At 47.9% G+C, this 14,473-nt stretch overlaps 2 protein-coding genes across 8 annotated transcripts in view; both read left to right on the top strand.

Annotated features, from left to right (window-relative positions):
* Positions 1-10,353, top strand: part of Spata13 (spermatogenesis associated 13) — a 145,325-nt gene extending 134,972 nt beyond the window's left edge. For 5 of the 7 annotated variants that reach the window (XM_023715047.1, XM_023715043.1, XM_023715044.1 and 2 more), the window contains 4 exons: positions 1,714-1,843; positions 3,344-3,716; positions 6,602-6,676; positions 6,933-10,353. In XM_023715047.1, coding sequence (XP_023570815.1) covers positions 1,714-1,843; positions 3,344-3,716; positions 6,602-6,676; positions 6,933-7,108 — 754 coding nt within the window. In that variant the 3' untranslated portion in view covers positions 7,109-10,353. The remainder of the gene's footprint in view (positions 1-1,713; positions 1,844-3,343; positions 3,717-6,601; positions 6,677-6,932) is intronic. The other 2 variants (XM_023715042.1, XM_023715041.1) reach the window with 2 other exon arrangements.
* Positions 10,354-12,284: 1,931 nt separating this feature from the next.
* The window catches only part of C1qtnf9 (C1q and TNF related 9), a 14,154-nt gene continuing 11,965 nt past the window's right edge, over positions 12,285-14,473 (top strand). The window contains exon 1 of the mRNA XM_004631033.2: positions 12,285-12,324. The gene's annotated coding sequence lies outside the window, so the exon portion shown is untranslated. The remainder of the gene's footprint in view (positions 12,325-14,473) is intronic.

Raw genomic sequence — 14,473 nt, 5'->3', positions numbered from 1 at the left:
AAAAAAAAAAAAGACATTCTGTGGAAAAAATTAGAGGAGTCAAATTTTGTGTAGACCTTTTTTTTGAAGAATAAAAAGACATGATAAGCCAGAAAAGAAAAAAAGAAAAAAAACAAAGAGAACTTCACGTTCCTGCCAACTTGAACCTTTGTGGGTCAGAGCTGCCTGGCAGCCAGACACACGAATTATACCCATCAAGAATGTGTTAAGAAGTAGACTCCCTGAGAGATTAGGGTAGCTTAATGCATTCCAAGACACAAAGTGGTGGCCAGCACATCACACACCACACACCACTTAACAGTGATGTCTCCTCTAGGCCATGTTATGCTGTGAACATTTTGCAGTAACTGGCTACTTCACAAGCTAGTATTAATTTTAAAGGGAATGACAGACCATTTCCTTGTCTTACATAAAACAATAAAAATCTCAAAAGCCCTTACATTCTCCTCATTTCTGGGATCATACAAAAAATCTTATTTTGCTTTTTCTTCATTGCCAGAGGGCTCCACAGGTCTTTGCTCCCATTATTGTGGGCCATTGCTCATGTGTCATTTTTCTCTTCCTCTCTGCTCTGCTTCTGTATGAGTAAGCTGTCATCGAAAGACAGCAAGGTCTGCTAGGTGGGGCCATGCAGGCCCCTCCAGGAGCCAAGTGAGCTGATGTGGCAGCCAGACCCCAGCATCTGATTCAAGGAACCCCCCCCCCACACACACACCTATGCAAGAGGGTTCTAATTGGGGCCACCCAAGGCCCCATACCCGTCCCACATGTTGCTCTAGGAAAGTAAAACTTTAACCCATTGTAAGTCAGATGATCAGTTTCCGTGTTTCCAAATTACTAATGCTGAGCCCAACACTTTGGACCTTTAGTCGCTGTTTTCTAACCTGCATGTGGGTAATAACTATAGTTTCAGTATTTTCAAAATAGTCAAACATTGTGGGGCCAGAGGCCAGCCGTAGAATTGAGGAATCTTTTTTTCTTTTTTCGAGAGGGGTCTTATTTATATACTTCACATTGACCTTGAGCTCGCTTATGTAGCTCAGGCTGACCTCAAACTCCTGATGATCCTCCCGCTTCAGCCTCCCGAGTGCTAGGATTACAGATAGGCCTGCGCCACTGCCCCCACCTTGGGAAAAGCACTTTACTTTGATTTGACCACAGTGTCTGTAAAGCCCCAGAAAGGAAGGGCCGTTGAGAAGACAGAAGCCCTCTTAGCAAGGACGCAGCTCCCCACTTCAGACCGCACAGTTCCTGTCCTTTCGTGTACTGTCCTGAGCTGGGTGAGCAGGGAAATGTGGTCCAGCCCATCCTGAACGCACAGTGATCTTTAAAGTACTTCACAGAGCAAAACTGGTTGTGGCAGAGTCAAAGTAATAATGACTGTTCCTTCTGTATTAACAAAAATAACCCGTAGTCTCCACTCCCCGAGCTCTGTTTCCTATGCCACCACTTTCCTGCACTGCGATTTCTGGAAGAAGAATGACAACTTTCTCATTCCAAAGCGCTCTGAATTGCGTTGTGTCAGCCCCGTAGCCTGTGCCTGCGCAGACTGGAGTCTGTTTACAGGGAAACAAAGAAAGGAAACAGTGGCTGTTGTCGAGATGCTACTTTGTCTAGACCAGCAGTGCACACGGCAGGCTCTGAGTGTGTTCACTACTGGTCCTCACCTGCAGGTTGTGTGTTAGGTGACCGAAATGACCCTCTGTGTTTCAGTGACTACAGCAACATAAAGGCAGCCTACGAAGCCATGAAGAATGTAGCCTGTCTCATCAACGAGCGCAAGCGCAAGCTGGAGAGCATCAACAAGATTGCCCAGTGGCAGGTGTCCATCGTTGGCTGGGAGGTAAGTGGTGCACGTGCTCATACACACACGCGCACACACACACTCACACCAGGAAAACAATACAACATTTATACATGTGCATTCCACTTATTTCACTTAAGAGTGTGGTCTCCAGGTACATCCGTTTAGCTAGAATCATCTCAAGCTTATCCTTCTTTGTGGCAGAGTAGTACTCCATTGCATTAAACACACACACACACACACACACACACACATATCTTCTTTATCCATTCATCAGTTGATGGACATTTGGGCTGTGTCCAAGATTTAACTAAGAGCAAGCTAATGCCTTGCTGTTGGTTTGGTTTGGCTTTGGTTTTTTGAGTAGTTCAGGCTAGCCTTGAACTCATTACATAGCCCAGGCTGGCCTTAAACTCAGTGATCCTCCTGCATCTGCCTCCAAAGTGCTGAGGTCGCAGGTTTGCTCCACCACACCCAGCTTCACGTTGTTTTTAGGGCAAGTACATTTTTTTAGTCCTGGAAATTGAATTCAGGGCCTTCACACTTAGCTGCATCCCCAGACCTTTAATTCTTGAGACAGGGCTCCCCTAAGTTGCTGGGCCTGTGCTGCTTTTGCCTCATTTCTTGACTGTAGACATGCACCATGCCTGTGAGAACAAGGGGACTTTGTCCTTCACCCATTGTAGGGCTTCCTCAGGAGATAGGGAGTTTGGACGAGAAGTCAGAGTTCTAACAAAGTGAATTACAGCAGTGAGAGTTGGAGAGGAATACATTTCAAGGAGACACAGGCTTCTGGAGCATGTGTGGCTCCTGGAGGTCCCTGGGCCTCACTCCCTTTCTCTGTAAGGGAGGATTCCACAGCATAGTGGCTGCAGGCAGGTGGGCAGAAGAAGTGTTTTGGAGTCAAGTCTTTTTAAAGTCCAACGAATACTGGGATTAAAGCAGAATAAAAATCTCATAAAGGGTATAGGGTGGCATTGTGTTGGAGCCAGAGTAAATACTGGAAGTCTTTCTTTTCTACCCTGGACTCTGACCTTTAGGGATCACTTTACCTTCAGGAATTTACTAGTTTGTGGCTTGTGGTTTGCTGCCTGGCCTTTGGTTTCCTGCACTCTGAACCAGCTGTTATTCTGGGAGCCGTTGTGTGCCTGACTCACGGCTGGCTGTGGCGCTCTGTCACTGTGGGCTGAAGCCCTGTCAGCAACTCTTTACTCTTGGACACTGAGCCTTGGCCAGCTGCCAGTCCAGATCTTGGCAGGATTTCATGCATTTAGCACCCTTTTCACCCTAGGTGTAGGGAAGAGCAATGTCTGGGTAAAGGGAAGCACTACCACATTTTCCCACCTAGTAGTAAGGAGACCAGGAAACTGGGTTTGGAGTGGCCTTTGGGGCCTTGTCTACCCGTGCCTTGTGGTCAGCAATGGGTGGTTTCAGATCAATGGAAAATCGAAGCAAGACTGTCAGGGTCCCTTCTATGTCCCTGTCTCCTGCAGGAGTCAAAATGAGGAGACCTATCATAGTATCTTTTCATCTTCCCAGGGCCATAATATTCTAGACCGGAGCTCGGAGCTGATCCATTCTGGGGAGCTGACCTGCATCACCAAGCAAGGCAAGAGCCAGCAGAGGACATTTTTCCTCTTTGACCACCAGCTGGTGTCCTGCAAGAAAGACTTGCTGCGCCGGGACATGCTGTACTACAAAGGCCGCGTGGACATGGACCAGATGGAGATCATGGACGTGGAGGATGGGAGGGACAAGGACTGCAACCTCAGCGTGAGAAATGCCTTCAAGCTGCTCAGCAAGACCACAGATGAGGTGCACCTGTTCTGTGCACGGAAGCAGGAGGACAAGGCCAGGTGGCTCCAGGCCTGCGCAGACGAGAGGCGGCAGGTGCAAGAGGACCGGGAGATGGGTGAGCCTGGGGCCTTGGGCTGCATGTCAGCACCTCTGCTTTTTGCCTTTTCCTCCACTTTGTGTGCCCAGTCTGCCCCTAGCCTTCTGCCTTAGAGCTGAACTCCAGCACTGGGCAAAAAAGAAAGGTCTGCAGAGCCTGAGTACTTTTCATATCATGTGCCAAACTATAATAGACGTAGTTTCTATAGGCGGCATTTGTTTTGTTTCCTTATGCCAGTCACCCTGCTGCCTATTCTAGAGATTGTTTCTATAACCCCCAGGCATGGTGACTGTTAGCATTGTGGTTACACAGATGAGAAGTGAGCTTATGGGCCGGCCCATGCTTACAGCATGCCCTCGTGGCCCTGAAACCAGTTCTGTGTGCGGCAGGAGTGGAGCCCAGGTGACTCTGGAGGCTGTCCCTTTGCAGCGCTTCTCGTGCTTTTTTTTTTTTTTTTGTAGTATTTTAAGGAAGGGTCTACAGGGTGTTCAGGGTCTCACTACTAGATTGGACTCATAGTGATCCACCTGTTTACAGTCACCCAAAAGCTGGGATTACAGGGGCGTGCCACCATGCCCAGTCTCAATTGTTGTCTCAGAGCACCCCAGGGACAAGGCCGGCAAAGCAGGCCCAGGGATCAAAGCCCCAGTCCCTGCACCTGCTTGCAGGTGCTTTAATCTGATGCAGCACTTCTCAGAGCCCACCTTGCCACCTCCATTGTTCAGACCCAATGTGTATTTCCCATGTTCATTCATGGAACTTGCAACCCTGCAGCAGATATCACTCGTGACAGTATCACTCTTGTGGTCACACCTATGCAGCCTGAACAACCTCAGTCTGAAAACCCAAGACCCGGATGTAGCCTAGACATGGCAGTACCTGCCCAGCTGTAATCTCAGCCCTGAGGCAGGAGGCTAACCTGGACCAGAGAGTGAGCCCCTATCATAACAAGCAAGTGGAAAAAAAGCTCCAAAGTCAGAAATTTTCTGAGGACCAAAATGATACCAGAGGTGGAAAATTCACACCTGAGCTCATGTGACAGACAGGGTACAGTCATAATGCAGGCGCCCTAAAAATGCGATGTGAAGCTCCCTGCAGGCTACCTACGTAAGATGTGTGTGAGGTGTAGATGAGTTTGGTGTTCAGGGTGGTACAACCCCCAAGGTGCCACATCATCAGTATCCCAGAATCTTTAGAAGACTGAAGCTGCCCTGTACACCCACAGAGGTGGCACCCGAGTCTGGAAACCCAAGTTCTACACCTCACACTTGGGCTGCAAGCACAGACCTCAAGGTGGATGTCGGGGTACAGTAGCAGCTGGGGGTCTCAAAGATGAAAAAGAGGGAAGACACTGTTCTCGCCAGGCATGGTGGCACATCCATTAATCCCAGTGCTTCAGAGGCTGAGGCAGGGGGATTGCTGTGAGTTCAAGGCCAACCTGGCTGACACAGCAAGATCCATCTCCAAAACAAAAGAAATACTGGCCTTTACCCTGAGGCAGCCCTGACCTCAGTAGTCACACAGCCCCACATGGAAGGAAGGGCAGCTCCACCCAGTCCCCAGTCACATCAGGAGGATTGGGGGAGACAGGAGGCCTGGAGGAGCTGTGTGTCCCCCCTATCCCCCAACCAACCACCACCTCTGGGCAGCCAGTGGGCTTTGCTCTCAGTCCCCAGAGGTCAGGCTAGCTGGCCATCAGAAGCAGATATGCTGCCCTGGTGGGTTCCAGAGGTCCACTCTGGGGACAGGCCATGGGCCTCCCATCCTAGGATACTGGGCTCTGGGTATCCTTTAACCAAGAAATAGCTGACTCAGCGCCACCACCAGCTGGTGGCTGGCATTGGGCTCAGTTGGAATAGGCTGTCCTGTACATGGTTTTTCAGGTTGGTGCAGAAGATACTTCTTAAAATGCAGATGACACCCACAAAAATCCCTGTTGTTCCCATCACGTCACACTGGTTGGTAGAGGTCCTGGAGTCACTAGTCAATGGAATGATTGGATTTTGATATGTGCAGCTATGTTAACTCTTATAGGGGCATTTCTGGCTCTGCCCTTGGTGGGGCAGAAAGGAAATACCGCTGTGTGCCCTACTGCTGGGCACCGTTTCCCTTAGCAGATGCAGATGGCTGCAGCCAGTGAGTATGTGCTGGGGTGTCCATGGAGCAGCCAGTGAGTGAGTGTGGAACAGGACCCGGCCCAGGCCCTCACCTGCAAGGTGCCAGGCTAGCTAGCGCAGCCTGCATGTGGGCAGGCTCCAGAGAGGGACACTGAGCCAGGTTGGAGTGAGCCTGGAAATATCTGCACTCAGTTTTGGTGTGAACCCAGGCAGGAGCCTCAGGACCAACTGGGGACTGATGTTTGCTGTGGGAAGAAACAGCGGCTGAGGTGGAGGCTGGGACCAAGGCCTGACTGGGGTGGAGTGAGTGCCTGCCTCCAGGAGGATGCATTTTGTGGATGCTCGAGACAGAGGTAGCGCGGGCACAGAGGCTACCAAGGCCGCAGTTGCATGCCCAGCTCACACAAGAATTGATGTGGACACCAGGCATCCTGTCTCTCAGCAAGGAAACATGATGGCAGGGGTGCTGGACCCCCTTGTCTGAGAGCCTACTTTGGCGCCTCCCTTGCGCCCTCTTGCCCCAGGCCTGGTACTGCAGGGTCAAGGTAAGTTGCCCTGTGTACTTGCCCAGACGTGGCTGCTCCACAGGAAGTCTGTGTGTGGTCACTAAAGTACCTGGTTTTCCTCCCACGTGTGTCTGGGCTTGGAGGATAGCTGTGGGCCCTTCAGGCAGGCCAGCCTCTGCCTTCCCCTGCAACCCTTCTACCCTTACGCCTGTCTCAGCATGGTGTGGGCTTGAGTTTTGTCATGGGCCCTCAACAAAGACCACTTCTTTTCTCAATTCAGGAATGGAAATCTCAGAAAACCAAAAGAAGCTTGCCATGTTAAATGCTCAGAAGGCAAGGCAGGGAAAGTCAAAAGGTAAGCTTTGGGAAAGGCCTCCATCTGCTGACCTATCTATATGTCTGTCTGTCTGTCTGTCTGTCTGTCTGTCTGTCTGTCTATTCTGTCATTATGCTACTAGAAAGGAAGTGGGGGAAGACTGGCATCTTTAGGTTCAGTCCCCAGTGCCACACGTGTGCACAAAAGAGCAACCAAGCACTTGGGTTCTGGGTACTCTATTCCTTGTGTGCTTATGGCATGACCCTCGTATTCTGACTCTCTCCTCCTGAGCCAGGCTTCAGCAGCTGCCCGGCGGCCCCTCTGCCCCAGGGTCTGCACCCCCTGCACCAGCGCCACATTACAGTGCCCACCAGCGTCCCCCAGCAGCAGGTCTTTGCCCTGGCAGAGCCCAAGCAGAAGCCCTCACTCTTTTGGCACACCTTCCACAAACTTGCCCCGTTCCGAAAATGAGCTGGAGAGTATCCCTGATCTTTAGAAAGCGGGCACCAACCTGTTTCTTCAGCCTGCAAGCCAGGGACTGTCTCGGGCCAGGTGCCGAAAACATTTCTGGGTATGAATGAAGGAGAGAGGGAGATCCTCTCTTCTGAGACCCAGCAGCCTTCCCGGGAGGAGGAAGAAGTCAGGATTCATGGCTCTGCCTATTCCGGAACCTGAGATGTACGCAGAGGCCAGCACTTGGGAGCCCACATCATGCTGTACAGGGAGACTCACTGGTGACAAGACAAGCACATTCCTGGTGCAGTTCATCGATCACAACTTAGAAATTGCCACTCAGCTGTGACGTGTGAATGCTGACTTCCTGTCATTTCTGATGCCTGTCAGAGGTCCTGCGGGTCTTCTTCAGTGGTTCCTGACATCCCCAGTGGTGGAAATCCAAAGATGGGGACTCCTCCCAGTGAAAGTACAGGCACAGAGCAAGCCTCCAGGGAATTTGAAGCCACCTCTGTCACAGAGCCCTTAATAGCAGCACGTGACTCTGCCAGCACAGTGGATGTCTGAGATCTTGGCTGAATGCCTGGGCTCGGAGGGAGTGGTGTTGTGTAACAAAGCCACAGGAGCCAGTGCCTGCAGATAATAACCTCCTTTTTCTTGTCTATATTGTAAAGCTTAATGAAAATACCTTTTAACCATGTCTGGAAAAGACAGGCTCTGCATTTTATTCTACTCAGTGCACTGGCTGGGGGACAGTGTGGTACACATTTGGAGACTATTTAAATGAGAAGTTCGTTTTTTCTATGCTGGTCTTGCAATGTGGTTTTTGTTTTGTTTTGTCCTGCTTTTTCTTAATCATAGACCCATGCTTGAGAATAACCAAGTGTAAGGGTGTAAGAGACAAAGGTGTTGACTCCAAGGGTGTGCTTTCTGGCATATCTCCACCCCTTTCCTGAGTCCAGAGCTGTGGTAGAAGGAGGTGACATCATGCATTAAGAAAACACAATCCTGGTCCCCTCCTTAGGGCATTCTGTGGCCATACCAGGCCCTGAGAGCAGCTGTACTGTGCTTACTTAGAGGCTGCCTTTCTGGCAGGGTACATGGCTCTGGGGCCAACCGTGCCTGGTAGCCTCTCTGGACTTCTCCAGCACAGGTCCTAAGGTAGCAGTGATGCTGTGGCTTGAGAGAGCGAGAGAGCAAAAGAGCGAGCGAGCAAGAGAAAGAGCGAGAGCGAGATTTAGTTGCATTTATGTAACTGACATTTTTACTAACAAAATATGATATATTTTGGAAACTACTTAACATGCCTTTCATTGCTAAATAGACTTGTTCATTTGTACAGTAATGTTGAACAGTTTTGTTTTTTAAACATAATGTAAAAAGTTGTTTTAAGGAAGTAAAGAGAATTGGTTGTTACATTTTCAGTGAGGACTCAACTCCGGTCGAGTCCCTCACAGAGCTTCCATTTGCTATTATTACTAATGGACAGTGAAGAAATGCTTCGAGCCGTGTGACCAGAGCTAGTGCACTTTTCAGCTGAGCCCTTACTTCAGGTTCCCGCCTACCTCCGTGGACTTCCTCACAGAGACTCGAACACAAAGACGTATTTCTGCGAAGCTCAGTTCAAGACCCAGGGTTGCTCCAGTCAGACTCATACAGTGTGAGAATCAGTCGATCGAGTATCTGCCCTTAGTGGATCCTACTTGAGTTTTCAAGTAATTTTGAAAACTGATGATATATATATATATTTTAAAGGCTAGAACATGCTTTGACTTCTTGAAAGTCTGCATGTATGTCTGGCTTGGGTTCCAGGTACCAGAGTTCTGCAAGGATTGAAGGTCTCAAGTATTCTCGTTTTCAGTTTGCCAAAAGTTCCTACTTGATTTAAGTTGTATCTTCCACTTGGAAATAAGCAGCAAAGAGCCTTCCACCCGGATTGTGCATGAATTTCATGTGGAATGCCACCCTGCCTTCCCCTGGGCCAAACAAAAAAATGACAACATTTTGATAAATTTCATTTGTTCTTTTGGGTTTTTTTCTTCATTTCATTTGTTCTTTAATGTTTCAGATTTTGTCAGCTCTGTTAAGACAGTTGGAAAGGCCTTGCGTCAAAAGCGACCATCTCAATTCTGACCATAACCTAAAGGTACATCAGCTATGTCGTAGGTTATAAGCAACCCTAAACAATATGTAAAAAATCCTAGAGAAGTACCATTCCTTGTCCTAGCCACTAGAAAGGGGACAGCAAGCAGTGTGCCTGAGCTTTCACAGGATACTGTCAACATGGATTGTTTTCATTAGGTCTGATTTTTATCCCTGCTGGCACATCTAATTCAGCAGCTGAAAACAAGTCACCACCATCTAAAGCCATTTGTAAATACTGTGCCTTTTTATACCCAACCCCGTCGAAGGCTGTGTGCCACGTTGCACTTTGCTGTTGTCCTTACACAAAGCAAAGATACACGTAATTACAAATTCAGTTCACAGTAGAAACCATCTATAAAGTGGTGCCGGGTGACGCAGCGGCTTGCCAGGTAGAAATATCCGGAGCCTGAGTTGCATTCTTCAGCTCTGCTTCCCCGACAGAATAGAGCACCTGCTTGCCCAGAGCCGAGGGGAGGATTTCTGTTCGTTATTCCACTGAGGAAAGATGTGTGCCTCCGCCTCAGTGGACGGTGCCAACGAGGACACACAAAGGTGTTTCTGGTGACAGACGCTGCGCTCGGCTTCTGGGTTAAGCCAACAAAGTTTTCCATATAATACACTCAACCTACAAGTAGCTGTTTAAATGCACTTGGCCAATACTGTTTCTTTTCAGGATGCAATGAACATGGAGTTCAAAAGACTTCGGGGAAAAATAAATGGAAACTTTCTTCCAGCTGGTCTTGGAGGAAAAAAAGAAAAAGAAAAGCTTCCATATTTTCTAAGGACTTACTTAACTCCCGACATCCTTTTCATTGCTGCTTTTAGTCAGGTCATGGACATTAACATTTGTATTAAGAAAATATTTTGAGTGATTCTATAATTTAATAATTGTCCTTTTGGGGGGAGGTACCTATTAGCACCCAGTGTGGTTTCTCACCTACCATGCTAAGCTTCTGGTAACCTTTTTTAACTTGTTCACAGAAAGTTGATGTCTTCTGTGTAAATCAGGTGACACTTGTGAACTCGTGACTTGGCTTTGTCACCTGAAGTATGGTCCATAAGATTGCTGTAACTTCATATGTATTTTTGTTGAATGCTTTTTTTGTAAAAAAAAAAAATTACTTACAATGTTATTTGAATGATTTCTTGTAAATGCTGTGAATCTATATTTGTTTTGTATCTGTATATTAAAATTAATTTGCAATAAATTTATAGTAATAGTAGCAGGTGTTACCAGGGGTGATGGTGGGTGGGTGACCTTGTCCTAGACCAGCAGGAGGTGTTGATCTAGCCCTAGCCTCCTTTACTCTTTGGGTGTGGGCTGGATAAGAATTTCCTTCTCTGATTAACTGTTCAGAAAACCCAAGTAAATAGCCCATTGTTTGTTGTACCTAATCAGAGAAGGGTTCCTGGGAAAGGTTGCCAAGGCAACTCTGGCTTTTTGTTTGTTTTGTTCTAACAAGTACCTATTCCCATACTGACCCACTAGACCCTCCTTGGGCTGGACAAGAGAGACCTTGCTGGGGTGGGAGGTTGGGTGATAGCACTGAGAACCTACTAAGGCTAAGATGGTGCCATACTTAGGAGTTAGGACCACAGGAGGGCAGTGGCACCTTCTAGAAGAGTTGGGAGATGAACTAAGGGTATCAGGTTCCTACAGCATGCTGGAAAAGCCAAGAGGAAATGGGTGAATCCTCCAGCAGGGTGTATGGTTAAAGAAAAAGACTGGCATAGTAGAATTCAGCACAAATTAGGCAATGCCAGAGCCGTGCAGCAGTTACACTGACGTCAAAGAAAAGCCCCTTTGCCTGATGAGTACCCAGGCCAGTGGGCTTCACAGGGGCCCAGGATTAGCCAAGCTAAGCAGGTTGGACCTGGAACAGCATTGTTTCTATGTAGCTGGAACTGAAGTGTGACAGATTGCATGAGGCCCCGTGGTCCATGATGGCACTTGAGATTTCCTAACGTGACCAAAGAGATTGAGGTGGGCTTCAGCTGCAACTGGCTCTTTAGGAGCTGGTCAGGGAGCATTGGAGAGGGAGGAGATGGTTTAGGAGCAGTGCCCAGGCAGAGGGACAGATCAGGAGAGTGGGAGGTCATTTGGCAATCCCAGCAACTCTGGGGTAAGGTGGGGAGAGACAGGTGATCCAGTCCTGTTGTGGAAAAATGTGAGGGAGGGAGGCCAAAACATCCACCTAAACGAGTTCCCATTTTCTACACTATAAAAGTCTCTGGAAGAGACAGCTTCTGGGGGAACAACCTGCTCGGGCCCCCCTCCTATCCCTCTCTCTAAGACAGGAGCTTTCTTTCCCTCAATATATTCTGCTCATAACCTCCGTTGATTCCTAAAATTCATTCTTTGTTTTAAGAGAACAGGAACTCGTCCAGGTCAGGTCGGAAGATCATTTTTCTCTATGTCATTTGGAGGTTCCCTGTATCATTTGGAGGTCACCTACCTGAGACCAATTTTTCTCCCGGTATCACCCTAACCGGCATACCCCACTTCCCTTGTGGTCGCTGCAGTCAAACCTCTGCACCTCCCTAGAAAGAGTTGGGACCCTCTGTCCCCTTCATATTAAGTTTAGACAAAGGTTAGTAGATGCTTATCAGGAAAAGTTAAGAATGACTTGTGACATCATTTAAAGTTGCACTACAGTTTTCTCAGCGGGAGGGTGTGTAGGTGTCTGCATCTTTACCCACTGGGCTGCCCTAGTCAAAAGGAATTAGACATTTGAGAGATCTAGTTACATGACAATAAACTTGAGACCCAGGATCCAAATGAGACCAGCAAACAGGGAGGTGGGAATGCCTTCTTCCACCTCATGGTCCTTCATTTCACTAAGGAAAGGACAGAAAAAGCAAAAGTGTTCCACACTTCATGGTGCTGGTAAAAGATGCTACCTGACCCAAGTGTTGCTTCAGTTTTTGAAACTCTTCCAAGACATCTGTGCCTTCCCCTGTTCCCTCCCCTTCCTGCTGTTTTGCAGTTGTATCCTTGAGGGAATTGTAGGGCAGGAAGGCATGATTTTTAGTTTGCCCTATTCCCGGTTTATGCAGCACAGGGTCCAGCCAGCAGCCCCAGGGTTCAGGTAAGTGCTTTGAGAAAAGATTTCTTAACATTCACTTAAAGCATATGGGGCCTAAAACAGCTTTCTAGTGTCAGTGTTGCATACCCTTGCTTCATTTTATGCAAAATAATATGTCTTTAAGAGTTTTAGGTAGGAAAAGGAGTGTGTTTCTTCCAAAATTCACTCAAAAGGAAGAGGCTGAACAGGAGAGAAAAACAGCTTGGCCTTCCTTTGGCAGAACTCTGCAAACCAACTGGGAGGAGTGGTAAAAACCTTGCTCTAAATACCAAGAAGACAGACCTTGCTAGAGAGCCTGCTAGAGATTATGAATTACCCTGCATGAATTTTAATGTGTACATGTTCGTGCTTGTGACTGTGCTAATTGATTACAGTATAATAAAATGGCTCATGTGGAAGAAATACACAAAGTACACAATGTAGAAAGCATGTGCAAGGAGAGATGCTCCAGTAAAGCAGCTTAGGGATCCTGGATTCTGAAGCCGTCCCGCGTAGGAGGGAGGTTGAGCCGGTAGCTTATGCCTGACACTGTACCCACAAGGAAGCTGAGCTGGTTTCTGACGGATCTGCACTAAGTGTTAGTAGCTGGGAGAAGTAACAGTCTTGAAGGTGGAAATCCTCAGCTATGGCTGAGATAAGAGAAAATGTATCAGAAGGTGCACTGGATGATCCTTTATTAAAAGATTCAATAGACAAAAAGGTAAAGTACGAGCGAATCAACCCAGAAGCTAACAAAGTCTTCTTTATTTGGGACAAAAGACAGTAACTCCCAAGTAATTCACAGCGCCTCTTTGCCTACCACCTCAGAATGTCAGGTGGAGGAGGTCACAGCATTTGGTAGCACAGCCACATCTGGTCTCTGTGCCTGTGTTGGTCACTCGCACAAGACAGTGCCCGCATCGGAGAGGCCGTATGCCCTGGGGCCAGCTGACTGCAGGATCCACGTGCCTCCCACACTTCTGACTGGAAACCAACCTTTGGGCAGCAGGTGCCATGTATTACTCAAGACATGGGCTCAGTTTTGTGTCGCCAAGACCCCAAATAGAGTTTAAACAAGTTAAAGATACATTTCCTTCAGGCTTTCCTGTCAGAACTGGGCTAGTTGGTAGGAACTGGCCCTCTGGGGTTATCCAAGGGCAGAATTTCTTCCCTGTAAAGTGTTGCCCTCCTTGAGCAGTCCCAATCCATAGTGAGCAATCCCAACAGGAAGAGGGAAAGGGCCCAGGGGAGGCGCGCCCTTCCCTTAAGGCCCAGTCTGCAACTGCATTCAAGCTTCTTCCCATGGGCCAGAACCTAGCTTTGCAATCATAGCCAGAGTGCGAGGGAGGCCAGGGCTTGTAGTCTTGTGCATGCGTCAGGTGTTCTGCTAAATTTATATTGCCTGGATGAAGGGAGAAGGGCCCTGAATGTCTGAACGTAAGCAGCCGTCTGCACCAGAATGCTGACAGGAACCCGGTCTGACCAGACTTGTCCCTTCCCCAAAGGGTGCACGGTGTGACCCAGGATATGGTTGCATTTTTTCAACAAATAGTTGACTGTAAGGTACTGAAAATTAGAAGTAGAAGACTCCTGCGACAGGGCACTCTGTAAACTGTCCTGGGGGCTTTGAGCCAGTCCTCCCATTTCTGCAGGGATGAGGACAGCTCCCTGCCCAGGGAGCAGTGTGCCTAATTCTCTTCTTCGCAGCTTCCATCTGAGGTCACACTGCTCAGTGCCTGCTAAGGCTGAAAAGCAAACCAGAGGCTTGAGAGGGGGCAGTGTGTATAGAGGAAAACAACTGAAAATACACTTCTCCCTGTGTGATCGTGTGTGCATGTGTGTGCGTGTGTACATGTACGTGCCCTTCTTCATAGGGACCTCCCATTACAAGACCCTAATTCAAAGAATACATGTCATCCCAGTAGGGCTGCTTCATATGCTTTACTATTTTTTTCTGTTCTTGTGATTTTATTTTATTTTTTAAAATAATTTTATTGAGAAATAGCAATGAGACAGTTTCAAAACCAATTAGTAGGACATTTCAATAATTAATACATTGCATATTGTTGTCTTAGTGGTTATTCATTGTACAGGATGCAGACATGATATCCTGTCCACAAACACTATTAGAACAAATCTTTCTATTCATTGAATTAAGAGAAAGTAGCTGTAT

The sequence above is a fragment of the Octodon degus genome, unplaced genomic scaffold (genome assembly GCF_000260255.1).
Source record: "Octodon degus isolate 3935 unplaced genomic scaffold, OctDeg1.0 scaffold00038, whole genome shotgun sequence".
Classification (NCBI taxonomy): Eukaryota; Metazoa; Chordata; class Mammalia; order Rodentia; family Octodontidae; genus Octodon; species Octodon degus.
The sequence above is the reverse complement of the archived record's forward strand: the minus strand, read 5'-3'. Positions and strand labels throughout refer to the sequence as shown.